Source organism: Cavia porcellus, unplaced genomic scaffold (genome assembly GCF_034190915.1).
Source record: "Cavia porcellus strain 051 isolate PalLab524CR breed Dunkin Hartley unplaced genomic scaffold, mCavPor4.1 scaffold_3, whole genome shotgun sequence".
Classification (NCBI taxonomy): domain Eukaryota; kingdom Metazoa; phylum Chordata; class Mammalia; order Rodentia; family Caviidae; genus Cavia; species Cavia porcellus.
In genome coordinates this window covers 119,378,556-119,403,407 of record NW_026947486.1, presented here as the reverse complement: position 1 = coordinate 119,403,407, position 24,852 = coordinate 119,378,556, and the positions used below count along the sequence as shown (strand labels likewise).

Genomic DNA, 24,852 nt, shown 5'->3' with positions numbered 1-24,852 from the left:
TGAACTTTAATTTGGAGTTAATTATTGAGACAGATTCGCCGGCTGGGCCATGGATGGTGTGGGGCCATAGGAGCTGGGTGTGGACTCCAAGGAGCCTGGCGTGCTGTGTACACATGCAGGTCATACCCGGATTATCTCTGTGGGCCAGGAGAATGTCCTAGATGGTGTGTGACAAGCTTGAGGCTTTCCATGGTGACCAGACATGTCCAGGCTCCGATACGAGTGACCGCAGTCCCAGACGACACTCACTTGTTAGCCTTTTCAGAGTCTGCCTTTGAGTGAGTGGGGAGGGAGCCTCTTCTGCCCCTGATCTCTTCCCCTGGTGTGTGCAGGCCAAAATGTTGCTCAGCTGCAGCTGTTTCTTTCTTTGAATGAGATTTCTTCTGGCTATTTCACCCAGGCTGGCCCGACACTCCTGGACTCAGGGGCTCCTCGTGCTGTGGACACCTGTCCTGGATTCTATTCTACCCACGGCCTCTTCCCACCTCAACGTGCCATGGACCTGTGCTTCACTGTGTAGACTCACCCCTCTGCCAACCTTAGACCCCTGGATCTGTTTCTCCAGAGACACACTGCAACATCCCACCGGTGACACAAGCTCTCCCACAGCCCTCTTTCCTGGACTGCCAGAGTAACCATGGTGGCCTTCGGTGGAGGGTTTCAGGCTCCACCCTGAACTCTAAGCCCACCGCACTCCTGCCAGGCCATGATTCTGTCCTGGGAATATGGAGGCTCTTGCATGCCAGCCTCCAGAGAACCCACCTGGCTTTAGAGCTGAGGACCAACCAATATCCACAGTAGGACTTTCTTCACGTTTTCCCAGATTCAACCCTTGGACTTGGTGCCTGGAGGCACCACCACAGGGAGGACACAGAATGGAGAAGCGTGCAGGGCTGAGCTTTCTCCTGCTCCCTGTCTCCTTCAAACCAGATGCACCCAGACGCTTGCATGGAAATGGTGGCCGCAATCACAAAGCACCAGGCAAGAAAGCAGTTCTCATGCAGCCCTGCACTGAGCTGATCCTGCACTATGATCAGAGTGTCCCTTTCCTTGAACCCTAGTGGTCTCTTATCGGCCAGTAGCCCAAGCCCCAACACCTTAGCCGAACCTGTGAAATGCGTCATCATCTGATCTGTATCTGTCCCTATACAACCCTCCCTCTATGAGATGCAGACTCCACCGACACATAGACTGCTAGCCCCTCATCCATGCCCAGCTACTTCAACATCTGCGTTGTCTTTCTCTTCTTCTCTATCACTGGTGCATCCCCAGAGACCACCTAAGAGTCTCCCATTTTCCAAGTACCAAAGCATTCCTTTTGCCCCTCACAACTCACAGGGTCCTTATACATATGTGCGTCACCTGCATTTAGCTCAGGCTGGCCTGGCACTCCTGGACTCAGGAAGTGCCCATCTGAATTAATGTGGTGCCAGCCGTGTTTCTGTTACTCAAGGAGTACTGTTTCAGATCAAATTCAACTTCAGTAAAGAGCTTACTAAGTGTCAGATATTACCTAATATCCATAGTGAGGCTTACTGTTGCTTGCACAGTGGTACAGGTCTGTAGTCTCAGCTCCTGGAGAGGCTGAGAGAGGACGACCACAAGGTCAAGAGCTGCGTGGGCAGCTTGGGCAGCATTCTCAACAAATAAATAACTAAATAAGGCTGGGGATGAAGCTCAGTGGTACAGCCCCCGCCCCTCAGTTCTGTCCCATGCTTGCCGTATAATGCCATAGAAACGGAGAGAAGAGTAGTGATGCGCAAAGCTGAGGAGAGCAGGAGAAAGTGGAACACCAGGTAGTAAAGCAGAGTCCCGAGCCGGAGTGACCTGCAGTGACTCTCCCCAGGGCAAGACGGCTGCACTTTGCAGCGATTTATCACACACCACAGGAAGCACCAGAAAAGAGGGCTTAGAAGGACCCCAAAACAACCAAACGATACAGAACGGAAACAAGAATGACCTCGATTTAGTCACTACCCATTGCATACATGTATTGAATTATCAAAGCAATTTTTATATATCTTAAAACAAAAGTACTTTAAAGTGGGAAGGCAGGAGCCAAGTCCTTGCAATATTCCTGGGATAATCCCACATCAGTGCATGGCAGACATGTTGGACCAACATGTAGATCAGCAGGGGCTGTCCAAAGATCTACCCACCTCCCCTGGTGCTGCCCTCTATACTTGATACAAAGAGGAGACACGGGGGCGAAGTTAGTCCCCAAGTTGAGTCCTAGATGGGCTGACACTTGGATAAGTATCTGCTCCCTCAGAAATGACTCGGGATCCCAAACCGGTTTTCTTTACCTTACCCAAAGTAAAGGGCGGTGTCTTAGTTACCTTTCTCTTTGCTGAGACAAAATACCCAACGCCTGAGGTCCAAGGAAAGAAAGTTTATGGGAGCGCACTTCATACAGGTTTCAGTGCACAGTCGGTGGGCTCCACGGCAGGCTATCACGACACAGGGGCATCTCAGAAGTGGAACAGTCTACAGTGTGGCAGAAGGCAGAAGGCAGGAAGGCAGCAACGTCACAGCAGTAGCAGCACACACTTAGCCCCAGCGTCACACACCTCGATCCGGCCACCAGTGCAAGGCCCCATTTATGACGGCATGCGGCTTAGGGGAGCTTATAGGCATTTCAGATTACATGTGGGCTTAATACTACACTACATTTTTGCCTTAGCTCTATAGATAACTGCCCCTCGCCGAATAAAAAATAACCAGTGAGGGCTAGAGAGTTAGCTCAGCGGCATAAGTGCCTGCCTGGCAAGCGCTAGGTCCTGAGTTCCATCCCCAGTACCAAAAAACCAAACAAACAAACCTCAAAAACCAGTGATGCCCTTATAAATCATAAAAATTTAGCAGGCATCCAAGGCATACAAAATGTGCTGCTAAACCAGATTAAGTGCTTCACTCCCTTGTCAAAATCAACTTAGGGAAAGAAAACTATCATAGAGAAAAGAAACCATGAGCTCCTGGTGGAAAAACTGCCTCCTGGTGGAAAAACTGGGAAACCTAGGACAACTAACAGACCTAACGTTACTCCTTCTAGTCGGGGCTTAGCTCAAAAAATCACAAATCATATGCCCAGAAAATACTTTGCAAGAGGAACTCGAAAAGGGAGGGGATGGAGCAGAAAATGCCCACCCCATCAGCCAGGTTGTTAGTTGCCCAGGTAATTGTTGTTCCTGTTGCAGGTCAGGGTTGAATAGGAAGTTGGGGTTTAGCATTTTATTCCTCATTTACTACAGAGACGACATTAAAAAGGAAAACTGCAAACTTTAAAAGTTATTGTGACATTGAGAAGTGTGCATACTGGGTGAAAGAAATTAAAACTCATTAGCATGTGGCTTTTATATTCCTATATGTTCATCCTGGTCACGATCATTCTAAACAAATTTAAGTATCGGGGATAAGGTGGGACAATCCTAGGTGCAAACAATTTTGAGGTGATATTAATGTGGCTTTCCTCCTAAAGTGTTTAGTTACGGACATTTAAAGGGCTTCTTCTCGGTTCTGCTACTTGACTTGGGAATCTGACTAGAGAGCAAAAAGAAGCCTGTTGGACCCATTCTTTGAAGCATATTTCCCTGCAGTCCTTTGTAAGGCTGACTGTAAAAGCAGTTCAAGGTCGCTGGGCTTGGTGGCGCACACTGTCATTCCAGCACTCTAGGGGCCTAGCGTAAGGATGACATCAGGTTCACGCCAGCCTTGGCTACCTGGTGACTTCAGGGACAGCCTGAACTACGTGGGCAGACCTTGTCTCAAAAACCTAAACAAGGCAATTAGTTTCAGGCAATCCGACTTCCCATGCCAGGAAGTTTAGGGACAAAGAGCCGGTTTATTGGCCAGCATCTGCACAGGGGCTCATATCCTCAAAGCAGGGTTTGCTTTGACTTTCATACTGTGTCTACGGGAAAATCTACCATTGCTGTGCGAGTCCCCAGGTGCAATGGGAGCAGGAGAAGACGACCAGCAGAGCTTAGGGGCAGTGGGAGACTCAGGCAGGACCTTCCAGAGCCTGCACACCCTTTCTCCCAGAAAGTCGCACAAGGGGCCCAATCTGCAAGTCCTCAGGGAGTCGCCTGTTGCTTTCTTCTGCACGAGTATGCGTGACTCCGGTTTTGCAGGCACCAGAGCCAGGCAGCGTGTAAAGGTCAGCTGGTACTGCAGTCTTCGCAGGCATTTTAGGAGAAGTGCATTCATGGTTTCCCGCAGGGCTGGCACAGTGTTCCTAAGAGGTCATTCCACACTCACAAGAGGCACTGCTATCCTTCGCAGCCAGCTGGACCAAGGGGCAGTGCAGGCTCTGACTGCCTCCTCCTGGGTGCAGAGGTCCCTCAGTGACTCCTGCCTCTCTGGCCTCCTCCTCCCCTGATGCCTCCCCAAGCTCAACTGCAGCTCTGGGAGTTCCCAATGCCCAAAGGAGGCCACAGAGGAGCCTGTTGATGACTCTGCAGAGCGAAGGACCTGCGACCTAGGCTGGAGCAAGGCAAAGAGAGAGAGCGCTCACATGGAGAAGTGGGGCGCCTGCCAGTGGAAAGTGCCCAGGACCTGGCGTTCTGTGCCCAGTAGGCACCAAGCCAGCAGTCTAGTCGCCGGTGCAGTTCTGCTGTGGATCAACAGGAGGCACCTGGCCCAGGTGCCTTCTGTGGTGGACCAACAGGAGGTGCCGTGCTGCTGGCAAACCCGGTGTCCTAAGAGGCTGGGGGGAAGCTGGGAAGGAAGGGGGAGCCAGAAACCATGCGAGGGAGGGGGGGTAGCTGGGACAATAGCAGGGTATTTCAGGGGATGGCGGGGGACTGTGAGGGGCAGCGGGAGGGGGACTTCAGGGGATGAGCTGGCCCAGCAGCAAACCACACTTCTCATGCCTAGGGCTCCTCCTCCTCTCCACCCACAGGCCTCCTCCAGAGCTTCCGCCTCTGCCAGCCAGGCCACCCCAACCTGTGCAGCCTCCCATGAAGCTCAGGCCTGCTCTCTTCCCCCTGCAGCCTCTGTGGGACTGGATTCCCTCCATCAGGGACTCAGTGCCATGCCTCAGTCCCAGGCACCACAGGGTGGCATCGCCCACATTTGGTGGGGTGCCAGTGAGGAATCAAGACAAAGGGTGGGCTAGTTGGGACCGAAGCGACAGGCCCTCCATTGTTGGGAGCCGCGGCCGACACCGGTCGCTTTACTTGGCGGACGTGAGGCCTGTAGAAAGGAGCAAAGCCTGAGCTAAATTACCCCTCCTATTGAGTGAGCCAAGTTGGCGCCTGCTTCCTGCCCCCTGATTGCCCTGGCAGCGGCCGAGCCCGGTCTCCTTACTTGGCGGACGTGAGGCCTGTAAGAAAGAGCAAAGCCTGAGCTAGATTACCCCTCCCATCGAGTGAGCCAAGTTGGCGCCTGCTTCCTGCCCCCTGATTGCCCTGGCGACTTAAATAACCCGCTCTGTAAGATAGTCTGCCTAGCAACAACTGATGTTAGCCAGTCAGCCCGCATCGCGCGCTTTGAACTGATTGGCCACTGTTACCCTATAAAAGTGAGTGCCTCTCCCGCTACGAGAGAGAAGCACAGAGAGAGATAGAGAAAGTCCACCGGCGAGAAAGGGCTGGTGGCAGAGCGGAGGCCTCGCGGGGCCCACGCGGAGACAAATAAAGGCAAGATTGCACACCGTCAGAATCTGTCGCGTGTTCTTCCTGCAGGCCGGGAGTGACACCGACATTTGGTGGCCCGTTCGGGGACTGATCAACCCCGAGACGCGGCGGTGGTGTGCAACGCTCCAGCGTGGTGCTGCCGGACTGGTGAGTGGGGGATAAGCCTGGGCTCTGGGTGGCGCGCACCTACAGGGCTTTTAGACTCCCCTCAGGCTCACGCATAGGTGACGGGTTCTTTAAGTCACACGCGGTGAGTTACAGCCCTTAGAGGTTAGAGATGGGTAATTTACCGAGCGCGGAGGCACGGCCCTTGGTAAAGGCCCTTAGAAAGCTTTTAAAAGCTAGAGACCTCAGGGTAGGTCAAAAAACACTGGAACTATTCATAGCAGAGCTAGATAGGGTGGCTCCCTGGTTTTTACCCACGGGGCATTTAAACCTGCCGTCATGGGAGAAGTTAGGCGGGGACCTCGCCTCGGCGGAATTGGAAGGCGATATTTCGCCGGCTATTCGCCCCCTGTGGGAAATGATACATGCATGCCTTGAAGGGGAGGGGAAGGGGTTCCCGTCGGCAGTTAGAGACGCGGAAATCATAGACGCACACAAGGCTTTTGAGCAGGCAAAGTCGGAATGCTCTCGGGAGGGATCTGTCCAGGGGGAAAAAATCCAGGGAAGGATAGAGGACACCCAAGCTCTGGAGTCCTCCGACTTAGATAGCGAGGAGGAACCAGAAGGTGGGGCAGGAAGCCGAGAGGCCAAATACCCCTATGCCGAGTTGCGCCGCGAATTGTGTGCGTGCGCCGCCCGAGAAAAGTAGAGAGAGGAGAAAGGACCCCCGAGTGCTCTCTGGCGGGGAGGAGATAGAGAGCCATCCGCTCCGCCCTGGAGCTCTTTTCCAGAAGCGGCTCCCCGCCGGCTCTCCCTTCTCTCAGCCGGCACAGGAAGTGACGCCCCGTTCCACTCTGTCGTGAACGCCGTCCTATGACGTCGCGCCGCGGGGCAGACGGTATTTTCATGGGCGGTTATGGAAGGGTGAACGATGGTTCGGAGGGGATCCACCGATGCAAGGACTAGATTACGGTCCTTATGGAGTATACCCTGTGCAAATGGCCCCAGGCAAAGGGCGCAATGTTTGGGAACCGTTTGAAATAAAACAGATCAGAGAATTAAAAAGCGCTGTCACGACCTTCGGGCCCACAGCTCCTTATACCATAGCTATGCTAGAGAATCTTGCCTCTCAGCCTCTTACACCGGGTGACTGGATGCAGCTGGCCAAGGCGTGCCTTCCTTCGGGTAGTTATCTTGATTGGCGAGCCTGGTATGCTGAGTTTGCCATCGAGCAAGCAGAAAAGAATGTTAACAGGGGGCATGCAAGGTGGAACGAAGATATGCTCCAGGGCTCAGGTCAATATAGGGATCACCAAACTCAGTTCCCCAATGAGGTGTATGACCAAATCTCTAATATTGGGCTCCGCGCATGGAAACAGGTGAACGGTGCGGGGGCGGCCTCATTATGCCTTTCAAAGATTGTACAGGGTGCCACAGAGCCATTTGTTGATTTCGTGGCTAGGATGCAGGACGCGGCTGATAAAGTTTTTTCAGACCAAGAAGTGGCAAAGCCCCTGATCAAACAACTCATTTTTGAACAATGCACAACGGAGTGCAAAGCGGCTCTTGCCCCACATAAAAACAAGGATCTCAATGCTTGGATTAGGATTTGTAGGGAGATTGGAGGGCAGATGACTGCAGCAAAGCTTGCGGCGGCCTTTGTAGCCACGACAGCACAAGCTAAGGGTGCTTCCGGACCTAAGCGAGATCGTAAGCCCAAAGGATGTTTTGGCTGCGGGGAACCAGGGCATATTAGGAGAGACTGTCTGCACAGTGTTAATACACGGGAAGGGCCAATAGGCGTGTGCGAACGATGCAGGAAGGGAACACACAAAGCGAAAGATTGCAGATCAGTTTTTGATGCCCAGGGAAACCGCATTAGTGGCAGGGGTATTCAGGAGCCAAAAAACGGCCAGAGGGGGCCCTCCTTACGGACGGGCCCCCGCCCCCTAGACAGGACAACACAAAGTGGCAGCCCTCCACAAGGGCTACCCCTGGGTCAGCAGGTGTGGACCTCTGTGTCGCCTCCAGACTCCTATTAACGCCCGATATGGGCGTTCAGGTGGTCGGGACCACCTTCAAGGGACCGCTACCTGAAAAGTCAGTTGGTTTAGTGATTGGACGGTCCTCCACAGCCCTCCGGGGCCTTACCGTGCTCCCTGGGGTTATAGACTCAGACTACACAGGAAACATTAAGATTATGGTCCAATCTCATGTAGGGACCATGGTGATTAATGAGGGGGATAAGATAGCACAACTTTTATTGCTCCCCAGTCTCCATGAGAGATTCCAGTCTAGACAACGGGTTAGAGGGGATCAGGGTTTTGGCTCCTCTGGAGAAATTTTTGAAGGACTTCATATGACTCTTGATAAAAGACCCATGCTCTCACTCAGGGTTAATGGTACAAATATAACAGGACTCCTGGATACAGGGGCAGACCGCTCCATTGTCTCCAAGAGGGACTGGCCTTCTAGCTGGCCCACCAATACAGCTGACAACACACTCCAAGGGTTGGGGATGGTGGCTGCCCCCCAGGTTAGTGCCGTGACCCTGCCTTGGTGTGATGAGGAGGGTCACCAAGGACATTTTCAACCTTTTGTTCTACAGCTGCCGGTATCTTTGTGGGGAAGAGACATCCTCACTCAGATGGATGTCACTCTTACATCCACCTGCTCTCCTCAAGCCAAGGGTATACTTAAAAATCAGGGATATGTTCCCGGCAAGGGCCTGGGCTCTGCCCTGCAGGGCCGGACATCTCCCGTACCTGTAGAGAAAAGGGAAGGTAGACACGGGCTGGGTTTTTCCTAGGGGCCGCTGAGGAAGTTCTCCTGCCTACTCCAATTAAGATCACTTGGAAGTCCCTGAGTCCAGTTTGGGTACCTCAGTGGCCCCTACCCAAGGAGAAGCTTTTAGCATTAACCGAGATAGTCAAAACCCAGCTTCAGGCAGGGCACATAAAGCCATCAACCTCCCCTTGGAATACCCCTGTTTTTGTTATTAGAAAGAAATCAGGCAAGTGGAGGCTGCTCCATGATTTAAGGGCGGTCAACGTGCAGATGCAGCCCCTGGGGGCGGTCCAGAGGGGGCTGCCAGCTCTCTCAGCCATCCCTCAGTCTTGGCCGATTTATGTTATAGACCTTAGAGGCTGTTTCTTCTCAATCCCCCTGCATCCAGAGGACACCCATAGGTTCGCCTTTACCTTACCCACCATTAACCAAGAAAGCCCTGATCTCAGATACGAGTGGATAACGCTGCCCCAAGGTATGGCCAACAGTCCCACTATGTGTCAGATTTACCTAGATTCCCTACTGGCCCCCCTACGCAAAGCCTTTCCCAAGATAAGATGTGTGCATTACATGGACGACCTTTTGCTCAGCGGCAGGGACCCAGACATGCTGAATAATATGCTCGGCCAGTTGGTCGAGGCCCTGAGAAAGGCTAATCTACATATTGCCCCTGACAAGATTCAAGGAGGAGACATAGTGACTTACTTGGGTACCAAAGTCTCCCCTACATCGATTTCTCCACAGAAGGTAACCATCAGAACAGATAATCTTACAACCCTAAATGACATGCAAAAGTTACTGGGAGATATAAATTGGATCAGACCTTACTTGCACATCCCTAATTCGGACTTAAAGCCCCTGTTTGATCTCCTGAGAGGGGATCCGGATATTGCCTCCCCTAGAGAGTTCACCCCAGAGGCCAGAGTTGCTCTAAAGAAGATAGAAGAGGCCCTAAGCAAAGCTACATTACAGAGAATTGACCCAGAACAGCCTTTTGAGGTCTGCTTGTTGCAGACCAGTTCCCAGCCCACGGCAGTGATTTGGCAGAAAGGACCACTTCTGTGGGTGCACCCTAAGGTTTCACCTGCCAAGATTATTGAACATTACCCGGAAGCAGTTGCTTCTCTGGCTCTGGAGGCACATAGTAGAGCCATCCAGCATTTTGGCTCCACGCCTCACACTATTCGGGTGCGTTATACCGCTTCTCAAATAAAAATTCTGACTGCTTGCATAGATACTTGGGCCATCCTGAGATGTGTATTTCTTGGGGAGATAGACAATCAATTCCCTAAGGACCCTATACTACAGTTTATTACTCAACATCTGGTGATATTTCCAAAAATCACCACCCCTGCACCCCTTACTCCTGCAACAACAGTCTATACTGATGGGTCAAAAACCGGGATAGGGGCCTATGTGGTCTCAGGCATGCCTCCAGTTAACATACAGTTTGAACCAGATCAACCACAGGTGGTGGAGTTACAAATTGTACAAACTGTCCTCGAGAAGTTCCCAGGGGCCCTTAATATTGTTTCTGATTCAAAATATGTTGTCAATGCCATACAGGTCCTTGAGACTGCAGGCCCAATTAAACTAACCTCCAAAGTAACTAACTTGTTTTTGTCTATCCAGACATTGCTCATAAATAGACACAACAAAATATACATCACTCACATAAGAGCACATACACACCTACCAGGGCCCATGGTACAGGGCAATGCGGCTGCTGACGCGGCCACTCGCCCGTTATGGATTTTCAATATGTTATCTCCAATAGAGCAAGCCCGTCAGTTCCATGACAAATTCCATGTCAATGCCAGGACGCTAGCCAACCAGTACCGCATCTCCAGGGCTGACGCGCAGGACATCGTGCGACTGTGCAGCTCATGCGCCACACACACGCCTGCCATATCGATGGGGGTTAACCCCAGAGGGTTGATCCCTGGCGATATTTGGCAAATGGATGTCACACACATAACAGAATTTGGATCTCTTAAGTATGTCCATGTCTCCACGGACACCTGTTCTCATATTATATTCGCAACTGCAGAGACAGGTGAAAAGGTATCTAATGTAATCAATCACTGCTTAGCAGCTTGGGCCGCGTGGGGCAAGCCCAAAATATTAAAGACAGACAACGGACCAGCCTATACAGGAAAAGCCTTCAATGAGTTCTGTAAGACTATGGAAGTACACTTAAAACATGGGATCCCATATAATCCTCAAGGCCAAGGAATTATTGAAAGAGCTCACAAAAGCCTCAAAGAAATCTTATATAAACAAAAAGGGGGAGTAGGCCAGGGCCTGCCCCCAAAGGCACGGCTATCCATGGCACTATTCACATACAATTTTTTAAACCTGAACAATAACAACCACCCCCCGGCTATGGAGCATTGTAATCCATCTCCTAGCAATAAGGGATGGGTAAAATGGAAAGATGTCCTGACGGGACAATGGATGGGCCCGGATCCGGTAGTCAGCTGGAACCGAGGTGCGGTTTGTGTTTTCCCACAGGAACCGGGACGAGAACCATTGTGGGTCCCAGAAAGACTGACGCGTGCGACAAGCCCTTCGACTGAAGACTAATCCTGTCCTGCCGGAGACCAGCAGCAGGCCTGACAGCCAGATGAACCCGAAAAAGGCTGCTTTTTTCATTGGGGGCGTTGTCCTAGCACTCCTCAGGATAAGTATGGTACATGCGGGGCTGAGGGGCCCCACTTCTGGAATAGATCTTCGCACGAGCCTTCTTGGCAGTCCGTGCGATTGCGGAGGTGGCACGGTAAGCAGTATACCACCTAGCGCCAAAAAAGGACCAGGGACCGATTGTGGGGATAAAACAGCATTCTCAGTTGTGTACCCCTCCACTGCAGGAGGATTTAGTCAACCATCCTATCAGTGCATACTTAAGCCTAAGGTGAGTCCCTCAGGGCCTGGTGATCTCGCCACATGTCCCTGCACTAAGTTTGAGGAATCCATGCATGTTACATGCTATACAGAGACAAAACAATGCAAACTTAAGAGTACAACCTATTGGATGGCAACGCTAACTACAACTAAAAGCCCTGTTGCCCCTAACCATATTCCCGCTGCTGTAGGCGGTTCTCCATTCATGCAGTCAGGTTGTAATGGAGAGGTTGGAGAAACGGTCTGTTGGTCTATGACCGCTCCCGTTCACATCTCTGACAGTGGAGGGGTCCAAGACCAGTACCGGCAGGAACAGGTCATCGAGCGATGGGAACAATTAAATCCGTTCCCTGAAGTCAATTACCATCCACTCCTACGCCCAAAATCCCGAGGCATTAACCTTGACCCCGCTACTGAATCCATATTAGAGGCTACCCACAAAGCACTCAATCTTACTGACCCAGGGCTGGCCTCCGATTGTTGGCTGTGTATGATGATGGGAGAATCATGGCCGCTGGCCATGCCGTTTAGAGACTATGAAAGTGAACCTTACAATTATAGCACACCCTATAATTGCTCACATGGGCCTCCATTTCGGGTCCAGTTTATGGGACAGTTTAATGCATCCTGTTTCCAAAAATACCCACAAAATAATAGTTATGATATTGTTGTTGGAGCGCTGGCAGTCACCTCGTGTGAGTCCATAACCAATGTAAGTAGTAGCTCGCCGCTATGTGCCCCCTTTGGCAAAGTATTTGCTTGCAGCAATGGTCATGCTTATACCTACCTGCCCAGTAATTGGACCGGCCTATGTGGCCTAGCTTACTTGTTGCCTGACATTGGTATTGTCCCTGGGGACCAACCCATGCCCATCCCAGCTGTGGACACCTTTATAAAAAGACATAAGAGAGATGTGCTGATTTTACCTCTCTTGGCTGGTCTGGGGATAACTGGAGCCCTGGCCGCCGGGACTGCGGGCCTAGGAGTTTCATTAACCAAATATACTCAGTTATCCAAGCAATTGATAGAAGACATGTCTATAGTTGAGAGAACCCTTCAGGAGATACAAGATCAAATTGATTCCCTTGCAGAGGTTGTTCTGCAGAATAGAAGGGGCCTAGATCTACTCACTGTAGAGAGGGGAGGTATCTGTATTGCCTTACAGGAAAGATGCTGCTTTTATGCCAACAAGTCCGGAATCGTTTGAGACCGATTAAAGAAACTGCAAGAAGACCTAGAAAAGAGAAGAAAAGAACTACAAGACAATCCCTTTTGGGGAGCCTGGAATGGCTTGCTCCCCTATATTTTACCATTGTTAGGTCCCCTGTGCTCCTTGCTTCTGCTCTTACTTATAGGACCATGCTTGCTCCGATGGGTCACATCATTTATTAATGGGCGCCTTGCGGCGGCCCGGCATCAAGTACGCCTGGTTTCCCATGCGGCCCTGGCAGCAGCCCGTGATGGGCACAATGACCCCCAGGCTTACGCATGGCTCGCTCGACTGGCCTACGACCGGGTCTAGATGTGGCGGGTCTTCCGCACTCCTTCCCTATTGACACCACACAGCAGGGTAGGTGAGTCAATGACGGGTAAGAGCATGCCTCCCCAGCACGACTCGACCTAAGCCAGGCCCTACCCCATACTGCACGAAAGCCGCTGGATTACTAGAATCTGCCCAGATCTAGATGTCTCTCCGAGGGGATCACACGGAGGGGCATGAGTGCATGCCTATGTGCATCCAGGTTCCGTCCAGTTCACTCCTGGCCCTGGAAAAAGGACGAGGGTCTCAAGGCCTTGGTGGACCCGGGGACGGCCGACCAGGGTCCAAGCCAAGGGCCTACGGTGGGCCTCAACACAGGGCATAAGCCTCTGCACTCGATCCAGGGCGGGCTGCGATGCATACATTCATTCAAAGTAAATAAAATAGGGGGAGATGTTGGGAGCCGTGGCCAACACTGGTCGCTTTACTTGGCGGACGTGAGGCTTGTAGAAAGGAGCAAAGCCTGAGCTAAATTACCCCTCCCATCGAGTGAGCCAAGTTGGCGCCTGCTTCCTGCCCCCTGATTGCCCTGGCGACTTAAACAACCCGCTCTGTAAGATAGTCTGCCTAGCAACAACTGAAGTTAGCCAGTCAGCCCGCATCGCGCGCTTTGAACTGATTGGCCACTGTTACCCTATAAAAGTGAGTGCCTCTCCCGCTACGAGAGAGAAGCACAGAGAGAGATAGAGAAAGTCCACCGGCGAGAAAGGGCTGGTGGCAGAGCGGAGGCCTCGCGGGGCCCACGCGGAGACAAATAAAGGCAAGATTGCACACCGTCAGAATCTGTCGCGTGTTCTTCCTGCAGGCCGGGAGCGACACCGACACTCCATGTCACAGCCCTGTGTTGGCCCAGTCTGCACCCCATGGGCCCCGTTTCTGCTGTCTAGGATTCTGAGGGGAGGGCTTCAGGCTACCAGCTGGAATCTCCGTGGTGTCTATGTCTCTGTCTCTGTCTCTGTCTCTGTCTCTGTCTCTGTGACTGTGTCTCTGGTGGAGCCCAGGAGGGGTCTCCCACTATCAGGGGAGCCATAGAGAAGCTCTTCCTCACCTCCTGAGACACTCAGAGCAGAGTCCTGGGAGAGGCATGCGGAGTACAAACAAGGAAGCTTCCTCACACTGTTCAGGCTGGGGAGGGCAATGTAGGCCGGAGAGCTGTGCCTTGAGCTCCTGAGGACCAGGGAAAGATGGACAGGCAGGGTCCAACCCCACCCCAGGGCTACGCCCGAGCTACCAGACTAGGAGGGTCCCGTGCCCACCTGTCCTGCTTCTTCTGCAGCAGGTCCCACAGGAGGTCCAGCAGCTCTACGTTGAGCCATCAGCCATCAGCCATCAGCCATCTTCCTCTGAGCCAGCCCAGGCTCCTGGGCCCGCCCCAGCTGAGTGAGCCCACTGGGCACCACCCGTGTCTCCTGGTGCAGGGACCCTGCATTCCCAAGCAAGTTGCCCAAGTGCAACTGGAGCCCTTGTCTCCAGAGGCTGGGAATGGCCAGGAATTCCCAGGTGAGGGCCTTGGACCAGAGGAAAGTGGAGGTGGCCCCCGACCCCCAAGCCAGGGACACAGGAGGTGCGCCCATGCAAGGAGGAGCATGGCAGAGGGGCAGCACAGATGAGAAACAGCTCATGGCATGGTAGGCAGAAGGCCAGAGGAGCAGCAAGCAGCAACACTAGCTGCAGGCATCCCAATCTCACTTCATTTTCTACCCAGGCTTTAAACCTATTGATCTGTGCCACCTACACCCAGGGTGAGGCACCCTTAATCCCACCACCACTCACTAATCCCATGGTCATAGCCTCAATACACAGACATTAATCCAACCGCCTCCAAAAAGTTTTCCAGACAAATCAAAGATCCCCTGCTCCAAGGCATTTTCCATCTCATGGAAGTTGCCCAAGTGCCCCTCTAGCTCAGTTTTCCAGGTGGCCATGGGCCATAAGTTCCACAGCAAGAGGCACAGGAGGTGCCACACGCAAGGTGGGGCTTAGGGGCCCCAAGGCCTGCAGGACAGCAGCAGGGAAGACAAGCAGGACAAGGCCCTGAGGGACAGTGTGGGCACAAGCTGGCTGAGGAGGGCATCAGCTCTGGAAGGGGCTGGGGCTGGGCAGGAAGCAGTCTGAGCCCCTGGAGACAGGCGCACAGCGCTGGGCAGGGGGCAGGCAGGTCCTGCCACTGCCTGAGGCAGGTGGAGCAGTGCTCTGCCCTCCCAGCCTGCAGGACAGCAGCGCACTGGGCCCTCCCTCCTGGAGGCTGCTGCTCTGCCCACTTGCTTCCGCTGCTGCTGGCAGGGGTGCAGCAGGGAAGAAACAGGCTGCGCTGGCATCCAGGCTTCCAGCAAGCATCCTGGGCTGGCAGCCAGCACAGGAGGGCGTGGCTGCAGGGGGTCCCTGCTCAGAAGAGCTGTTGAAAATGAGAGGCACCTGGAGGAGTTTTTTGCCCCCACCCCCACCTTCCCACTGGAGTGCTAGGGCTAAGCACTTCTGCCACCACGCTTTGCCACTCCTCCTCCTGGTCCTCCTCTTCCTGCTCCTCCTCCTCCTGATTCTCTCTTCCACCTCCTCCTCCTCCTCCTCCTAGTGCTCTTCTCCTGGTCCTCCTAGTCCTGCTCCTCCTCCTCCTAGTCCTCTCTTTCACATCCTCCTCTTCCTCCTCGTCCTGATCCTCCTTTTGATCCTCCTCCTGCTCCTTCTCCTGCTCCTCCTCCTCCTGTTCCTCCACCTCCTCCTCCTAGTCCTGTCTTCCTCCTGCTGCTCCTCCTCCTCATCTTGCTCCTCCTCCTAGTCCTCCTCCTCCTGTTCCTCCTCCCCTTCCTCCTAGTGCTACTCCTGCTCCTCCTCCTCCTAGTCCTCTCCCTCCTAGTCCTGCTCCTCCTCTACCTGCTCTGCCTACCTAGTCCTCTCCTCCTCCTCCTGGTCCTCTCTCCCTCCTCCTGTTCCTCCTCCTCCTCCTCCTATCCCTCTCGTCCTCCTCCTCCTCCTCCTCCTCCTCCTTCTTCTCCTCTGCCTCCTCCTCCTCCTGGTCCTCTCTTCCTCCTCCTGCTCCAACCCCTCTACCTTCTCCTCCTCCTCGTCGTCCTCCTCCTCCTCCTAGTCCTCTCTTCCTCCTCCCGCTCCTCCTCCTCCTCCATCTCCGTCTTCAACTCCCCAGTGGTCCTGTCAACCCCTGAGCACAGTGAGGATCTGGGACTCTTTGCATCCACCCTGGAAGGGGCCCAGCGCTCTGCAGAGCCCAAGGCAGGAGGAGCCCAGCCCTGCCTGCTGAGGGTTAGAGGCAGTCAGATGCAGGCCAGGTCAAGGCACCTGAGCAAGGAGGCAGCGGCTGTTGAGGCAAGGCAAGGCAAGGGAACCCAGAGAGGAGCTTTCTACCTTCCACTTGGGCTTCCTCTCACAAGGGGACATTCTCAAGCCTGCCGCAGACATTCAGTGTCATGGCTCGGGGACCTCTACTTTAACAAACTTTTGTTTTCTTACCCCTGGTTTTATTTTGGTGCAGTTTGCTTTGGCTTTTTGCCCGTGGAGGGTATGTTGAGTGAAATAGACCAGACACTAAAGGAGTATGGCTTTGTCCCCAGGCAAGAAAATGCAGTAAGTCTCTGACATGGGAACATAGGAGACTTCCACAGGAGTACTGGAAAGGCTTACTCGGTCAGCTTACAAAGGAATCTGACCTGGGAACCTTTCCCTTGGCAGCCTACTTGTCCATTCAGGGACTCAGAGCATCCAAAAGCCCCAGAGAGCTAGGCAGTATAAATACCCTGCAGTGCAGTGAGGCTGGAGGCTAAAGAACACTGCCACAGGCTTGGCACCAGAGTCAGCCTGCAAACACCAGCAGCCTTAGGGTGGGTCAGTGCTACCCGGAAGCCAAGCAGCAGAGACAATGGGCCTGAAGGAGGAATTGGACTGGTGGGGAGGGGATCCTCTGCCTTGGTGGCCCTCAGTCCTCTCAGGCCCTGGAGAGCACCCCCCAGCTCCCTCCTGCCTCCTGGGCTGCCCTTTGACATGCTCATAGGGAGTTGGCCTGCTCTCCCCTCTGGGAGCCCTGCTCCTCCTCCCTCCTCCTCCTTTCCCTCCAGGGCTGGGACTGCCCTCCCTACCTTGTGGCTCCATCCCCAGCTCCCTCCTCTTAGCTTAGATTCCCTGCCTGACTGAGGCTGGTGGGGTGGCTAAAGTTCTACACCTGTTCTTTAGGAAAACTTTGATTCAGCTCCGCTCCCCCTCCCACACACCAACTCTGTACAAGGCTCTCTAAGCCAGGCTAGCCCCAGGAAAACTTTTCTGGACCTGTCCAGCAGTGCAAACACCCAGGCACCCTGTTTTCACACCACCAACACAGAGGCTGTACGTTCATACAGTTTTTTCAGTTCTACCTTTCTTTTTCTGGTTTTGTGTTTGTTTTTTTGTTTGTTTGTTTGTTTTGTTTTTTTGGGTTTTTTTTTTTTTGGTCTTTCTGAGAGGGGATTTTACTAGGTGGTCCAGGTTGGCCTTGAACTCACTTTGTGTCCCAGGCTGACTTTGAAATTTCAGCAAACCTCCTGCCTCAACCTCCCCAGTGCTGGGATAATAGGCGTGGGCTACCAACCTCCCTCCGCCCTGCATTTATTCTTAAAAATCAGACCCAGCATGGCAAAAGTCATTTCCCCTGTAAGCATTGTCCTTGTGTCCCACAACAACCTCAGAAATACCCTAAAAGTCCCCTCATACCTAGGGGAAGGTAGACCACAAAGACACTGGGTAACCCTTCAGGAATTACTTTAGCAAATACATACTCACGTTCAAGCACTCTCAAGGGAGGTGCTTCTGGTTATTTACTGAAAAATAGACTAGAGAAATCTCTAAACATTCATGAGCCTAAAGACTCGTTTCCAGTGCTGTGTATGCATAGCAGTAAATTTATGGATGCAGGAGGCGCTGTGACTGATGTGCGAAAGAATCAGGGCAATCTGTTGAAAGCAGCAGAAAACACACAACACATCTTTCAGGTAATTCAGAACATTCGAATCAGCAACACCTTTGTGGACCCAAAAACATTCAGACCAACTGGGATTCCCATAGGAACACAAGATTCCGTGATGATTCTTATTCCAAGACAATAAACTTTACCGAAACACTTGAGTACCGGGGACATGCACTACACACTCCGTACACTTCTATCACAGTGAGCCAGTGAAATGCTTCTAAGAGTACACCACATAGAACTGGAATTGATTTTCACACTGCATATGCGCTACAGGACGAATTAATTCTCAGCACAGACGCCCAAAGACTGTTAGAATATGTCCAAAATTAAAGGTATATATTGTCTGTCACAAAAACTCGATAAATCAATAACTGAAACGTTTCTGTTCTCGTAGCAGTAAGAAGAAAACAGAAAAGGAATACAGTTGTAGGGCAATGGCAGTATCTCTTCCAGACAGAATATGTGAATGGGTCAGGACGGAGGGTCACTGAGGATTAACCTAAACTGTCTGTTCAGTTAATTATGTGAGGTGTCCACACCACCTCCTCTCCAGGAAAGCAATGGTTAACGTGCTGCGGACGTGCACTGGTGAAAAAATACGGCATTAAACACTAACGCCAGATGTTTGTATGGAAATTCAGACAGATGGTGTCAGGAAGGAGAAGAAAGATTGAAACTCAACTTTTGATTTGATCAAAGATCTCCATCTCTCCGAAGCCCACTGGCAGGGTGTTCCACCTGAAAGACAAAAGACACAGTGAAGACTCACAAATGCAGCCTGGAGAGGGAAAGTTAGACTGAACTGAAAAGGAAATGAAGGTACTTGGAGGAGGAGGCAGCTGTCCTTAGCTCCAGAGGCCTGCATAGCTCCCACGCAGTTCTGAGGCCAGAGGCCCTCCTCCCATGAACAGCTTCATTTCAGGCCAGTTGTAGCAGTGGGTGTAGATCCCGTAAGGGATGTCCTGGATACTGGGGTAATAATTCATCCAGTGGTCATCCTGGTCGGCCCAGTGTTTGCTACAGGAGAGTCTGAGCTTCCTGCCTGTGGGCTCAAAAAGGGACTCTGGGCTGGTCGCAGACATCTCTTCCAGGAACCTGCGTTTGCGGATGTCAAAGAATATCAGGCAGCTGTGGCCCGTGCCCATGGTAATGATATGCTGATGGAAGCTCATGGAGCACACACCAATGCCATCCTCTATGTTGCACACGGGCCTGACCCCGATATTGGGGTGGCCTTTGCGCAGATCCAATAAGCAGACGTGTGACTGGGAGCCCACGGCATAAAGGGACAATTCCTCCGAGTAGCTGAGGCACGTGTTTTCTTGGTCAAAGGGCAGGCTAAAAGACTGCAGCCTGGTCAGGGTGCTCTGGGCTTTCCACAGGTGGAAGTAGCCATCCAGGGACACTGCTGCCAGCTCCTGTCTCTTACCACCGAAAGCCACGGCTTGCACCTTGGAGTTGCCATAGTGGATGCTGGATCCAGGGATGAGCTCTTTGTTCCTTGGACGGATATGGGCATATGGTGGGACCTTCGCTTCACTGCTGCAAGCCGTGCTGCCAGTCAGCCTGTCAGGATCCACTTCCCATACTGCCAAGGAGCCGTCCCAAGAGCCACTCACGACCGCGGCGTCACTGATCCACGCCATGGAGGTGATGGAGTCCCTGTGGCCACGGCGGTCGCCCACGCACACGGGGTCTAGCATGGGCAGCTGATAGACTGCGAGGCTGTTGGAATTTTCGCCCCCCGTGGCCAGTAGCGTCTTGGAGGGATTCAGCTCGATGGCGCGGATGCCAGAGGCAGGGTGTACCCGGTACCATCTGGGCCGCCTGTCCTGCAGCAGGGGGATGGGAGTGACGTGGTCGGAGTGCACATCCACCATGAAGAGGGTGTTGCACTTGGTGCCACACACCACTTGGCGGTCATTCAGCCACTGCGACGAGAACACCTTGTCCACTGCGCCCAGGTGCAGCCGGCGTTCGGTCAGCAGCTCTGGCAGTTGGGACGCTAACCTGCAGCCCATTTGGCCCCTGACGCCCTGGAGACTGGGGCGGCCCCGCATGCCCAGGGCGCGGTGCTGCAGATAGTGCACCAACGAGCGACTCCCCGCCTGCTCCTGCTCCTGGAGGCGCAAGGTGTGTGAGGACCTGCCCGAGGGGCCCGCCTGGGTCCAGCTCCGGGGGACCCCTCTCTCCGTCCTGAAACCTTCTTGCTGTGGCACCGTGACACTCCTGAAGCTCGAGTCTCTGCTGCCTCTGCCGAGGCTGGGTTGATCGCTGGCGCCAAGACAGGTGGCCATGGTGACTGTCCGCACACCTGGCGCACCAAGCAAGGGACAGTGGTGTCTCCTCCTCAGTCAGGAGAGCCGGGTCCCAAGGGCCAAGAGGCTGGGCAGCGGATGGTCCCTCTGCCAACGGCGTCCTGTGTACCTGGACGGCGAGCGAGCGAGCGAGGGTGGCAGCTGGGTGAGGAAGGTGCTGCTGGAGAAAGCGGAGTGTGGCGCCCGGCGGGTGAGGTAGGTAAGGGTGGTGATGCCACCTGCGGGTGGTCAAGACATAAGGAAGACCCAAGGACACTGAGGGAGGTGTCGCAGGGAGTGGGGAGGGAAGAAGTCCCTTAGGGCAGTTGTGGGAAGAACCAGCGCAGCAAGAGAGGAGGCTAGGGGCGGGCCGAGGGAAGGTTCTGGAAGCAGAGGCCAAGGAAGACAATCCTTTGGGGAGGGGCTAGGAAGAAAGTTAGTGATTGGGCAGAAGTCCATCAAGGGGGTGGAGACCACGGCAGGGCAGGGGGCGTGGCTGAATGTATTTGCCGGGGGTGAGGGGTGGGGGGTTGGGGGATGGGTGTGGGTCGAAAGTCCGTTTCATTGACTGCAGGAAGGAAGCCTGCGAATATGCCCTGGGTGCGAGAGTGGAGGGAGAGAGTGGGGTAGGGGCGGGGTGAGTGAGAGGAAGAAAGTCCATTGGGTCTGGGCCAGGAGGTAAGTCAGTGATTGGACAGAAGTCTGTGAGAGGGGTGTCACCATGGTTGTGCAGGAGGCTGGACCGAGTGTAGTGGAGGGAGAGGCGGGCGAGCGATAGAAAGTCAGGTGGGTTGGCTGCAAGAAAGAAGTCAACCAGAGACAGTGAATCAATAAACATGGCGGGTTGGAGGAGTGGCTTAGTGTAGGAGTGGGCGGGTCCAGCCAGGAAAAGCAAGCCCATTGAGCAGGGGTGGGCAGGAAATCACGGATTGGACAGAAGCCCGGGACAGGGGTGTGGATCACCGGGGGGGGGGGGCGTGGGAGGGGCTCGGGGTTGGTGAGAACTCAGTGGGCGGGGTCAGAATTCGGAAGTCAGGGTGAGGACCTCAAAGCCTACCTGGCTAAGTGTAGGTGGGGTTGGAAGGGGTACAGTGGGAGCGAAAAGAAGTCCATTGGGTGGGCGGCAGGAAGGAGGTCCCTGATTGGCAGGAAGCGGGTGAAGGATTTAGAGCTCCTTGTGGGCAGAGCTGAATGTAGGTGGCAGTACTTTGGGAGGGAAAGGAGTTGTTCAGCTGCTGGAGAGAAACCAGTGGTTGGCAGAAAGTCAGTGATAACGTGTGGACCACACATGGGGCAGGTCTGAGTGTAGCTGGGGATCGGTAGGAGGGCCAGAAAGTGGGTGACATGGCTGCAGGAGGGAAGTCAATGATTGGCAGTGACGTGGAAGGCGTTGGGGATCCCGCTGAGTTTAGGTTAGGGATCGCGGGAGGTGGAGAGAACGTCCACTGGGTTGGGGGCAGCAAGGCAGTCAGTGAGGGGTGGCTCAGGAGGAGCGCAGCTTGGGGCTGGGTGTTGGTGGGCAGCAGTGAGAAGGGAAGAAGCCTGTTGGGTTGGCGACAGGAAGTCAGTGAAGGGGCAGAACTCAGTGACTGGTGTGCAGATACTGGGTGCAGAGGGTGGGTGGTGAATAGGTGGGAAGCTTGGGGGAGCCAGGCATGCAGGGTATTCTGGGTAGAGCACAGGTACCAGAAGTCTGCGGGAGACAGCGGTGACATGTAAAATGGGGAAAAGACCTAAAGGGTGTTGGGAGAAATGTGCTCTCTTGTCCAGACCCAAAGAATGGGTTTCAGGGGCAGGAGAAGCAGCAAAACAAGGCTGCTAATTCACTCCAGGCTGGGTGTTCCTACGACCCACAGGCACTTCCGGGGCCGTCACAGCGGGCAGCAATTTTACCTCCTGGCATGCGGGTCGCTTCCTCTTCTCCACATGGGCTGGGTGCTGGGTACTAGGTCGGGGCACAGTGTTCCCCAGCGATGCTCAGGTAAGCGGGGCCCCAGCCACCCGCCCTCTTATGTGAGTTTGGATCTCTTTTAGTTGCACCTACTCTTTAATTCTGCAACTTGTGGAGAAGCACAGTTGCTGTTTACAGATTCCATGGATAGGAGCTTGCAGCGCCGCAGTTTCCGCTGTTGCTCCTTAGCCCTAGCTAAGACAATATGCTTTTCTCCTCCCGCCCTCTGCTCATGCCCACATTCGGTGGTGGCCTCCTTTGTAGTTTCTCTCTTCCCATGGCCCTTTGCTTGGAGACCCACTTACTGCATAAACTTTTCCCTCTAACTTTCCACTCTGACTTACCGGTTTCATCTTGAACGTGCACCACTTTAACTTTCTATTTCTTACAGGTGGCAGCTGTTGGAAGAGATTCCTGGAAAGCTGTGTGTCAAGTCCTCCAATGCCCAACTTGGTGTTTCTCTCCCTTCGCCACAGCAGCCAACAAGCTGCTTCAACAAAATCCGGAACCTTAAATCCATACAGTCAAGGGAGCATCTCAAAGGAGCCTTGATCGTGCTGTCCCTGTAGGAACCACCACTGTGCACATAAAGTCACCCTGGGAGAACCGTGACTAGAACGAGACACTGAAAATGGCAGGGAGTAAGGCTAGTGGAAAGTGGCAGGGGGATCCCCCTTTCTGTGCGCCTCTTCCTGGGGTGCCTCTAGTACTGACAGTAGAGTGGGGGCTGGGAGCTCACTCCCTTCCAGCCACTTGAGTTTGGGGAACACCTCAGGGCCAGTCCTCCTGCCATTGCTCTGAAAGAGGCAGAAAACAACACAGCAGAGGACAAGGAAGTCCTTGAGGCTCCAGGCCAGAGCACCAGTCACCTTAGATCTCCTGGCCTGACCTTCAGTAACCTTCGCCCCTCTACCCTTGTTAACGTTTGATGTGCATGGGCCACATCTCCTACATGTGATTTAATCACAGTGAACTTGAGGACACACATGCTTTTGGCGAGCCCCGACTCAGGATGGCTCAGCATCCTGCCTTCATCCCTATAGAACCTTGGGCCCCCATCTCTCATGTCCAGCTGTAGAGGCTTTGTTAAATGACCACTTCTTGTTTAAAAACTTTTTGTATTTTATTTTAAAGAGATTAAGACAAAAGAGGACAGAACAAAGCAGATCAGAACAGAACAGTGTAAGCAACACAGCACTTCATCACAAGACAACTGGATATTAACAGGAGCTCTCTTTCTTTGAAATAGTTGAGCATACCTTCACATACAGTAGTATCAAACATAACAAAATAGAATAAGACCATTCAAGAGAATGAAAGTATTACAGGGCATTGAGAACCAAATACCAGAAAATGAACAATGGCTACCATAATATCTCATTTTCCATAAATATTTGTTTATACTGTCACACATATTAAAATCCAATAAAACACAACAGGAGAGAACCAATGGAAACAGAAGAACAAAAGCATGGTAGGACTTCATAGCAAGGTGATAGTAAATCAGCAATGGCTGCCATAATGTCTTGTTTTCTTCAAGATACTTGTTCATACCATCACACGTAATAAAATCTAACCAAACAGAATAAAACCATTCCAACTAATGAATGAAAACACTGTAAGGCTTCAAAGCAATGTAATGGGGAATCGTGATATATCATAAAATCTTACGTACTCTTACCATTTCTTACACTATGGAGGCTATATGATATTTGTACATGTGAGTTTGATTTATTTTGCTTATGAGTGTGATCTCAAGTTGCGTCCATTTATTTATAAATATCTCAATGTGATCATTCTTTATAGATGAGTAGTACTCCATTGTATAAAAACACCACATCTTTTTTTATCCATTCCTCAGTTGATGGTCACTTAGGTTGTTTCCAAGATCTGACTATTACAAATTGTGCTGCTATAAACATGGGTGCACGTATATCGCTGTGGTATGATGTTTTCAGTTCTTCTGGGAATATGCCTAGAAGTGGAATAGCTGGGTCGAATGGGACTTCCAATCCCAGCTTTTTAAGGAATCTCCAGACTGACCTCCACAGTGGTTGCACCAGTCTGCACTCCCACCAACAGTGCAGGAGAGTTCCTTTTTCACCACAGCCTCTCCAGCATTTGTTGTTGGTGGTTTTCTTGATCCTGGCCATTCTTTCTGGAGTGAGATGGAATCTCAGTCTGTGGTTTTAATTTGCATTTCTCCAATGAACAATGATGCTAAACATTTTTTTCATATATTTGTTTGCCATTTGTATTTCTTCATCTGAGAACTCTGTGTTCATCTTGGATGCCCATTTTTGGACTGGGTCTTTGAATTTGGGGGCCTGAGTTTTTTAAATTCTGTATATGTAAATGACCACTTCTTGTGGGTTTCACCTGCTCAGAGTGCAGCGTCACAGCACAGGATGTAGTGGGTATGAAGATTCGTCCTAGCACAGCGGCTTGTTCATTAGCAGATGCGCCTGTTATTCCTGTATTGTCTGTACTCCAATTTGGCACTTTGCAAAACTTTCAAGTTCATCTGGTGACACAGGCATCTACCTCTCATCCATAGATGTGTGCTTGGGGATGTATGAATATTTAATAATGATTTGCATTATCATTAATTTGAAATATTATTGTCAGTGCTATTTATTTATATGGAAATATACCTTAATATGATCAGTTTAGGGTTGAAC

The 24,852-nt window shown here is 52.4% G+C and overlaps 1 protein-coding gene across 1 annotated transcript; it reads right to left on the bottom strand.

The window, feature by feature from the left end:
- Positions 1 to 18,768: 18,768 nt before the first annotated feature.
- LOC101788347 (DDB1- and CUL4-associated factor 12-like protein 2) lies at positions 18,769 to 20,220 on the bottom strand. The gene has a single exon (XM_005000066.1). It carries the CDS (start codon positions 20,218 to 20,220, stop codon positions 18,769 to 18,771), a length of 1,452 nt encoding a protein of 483 aa, XP_005000123.1.
- Between the last annotated feature and the right edge of the window lie 4,632 nt (positions 20,221 to 24,852).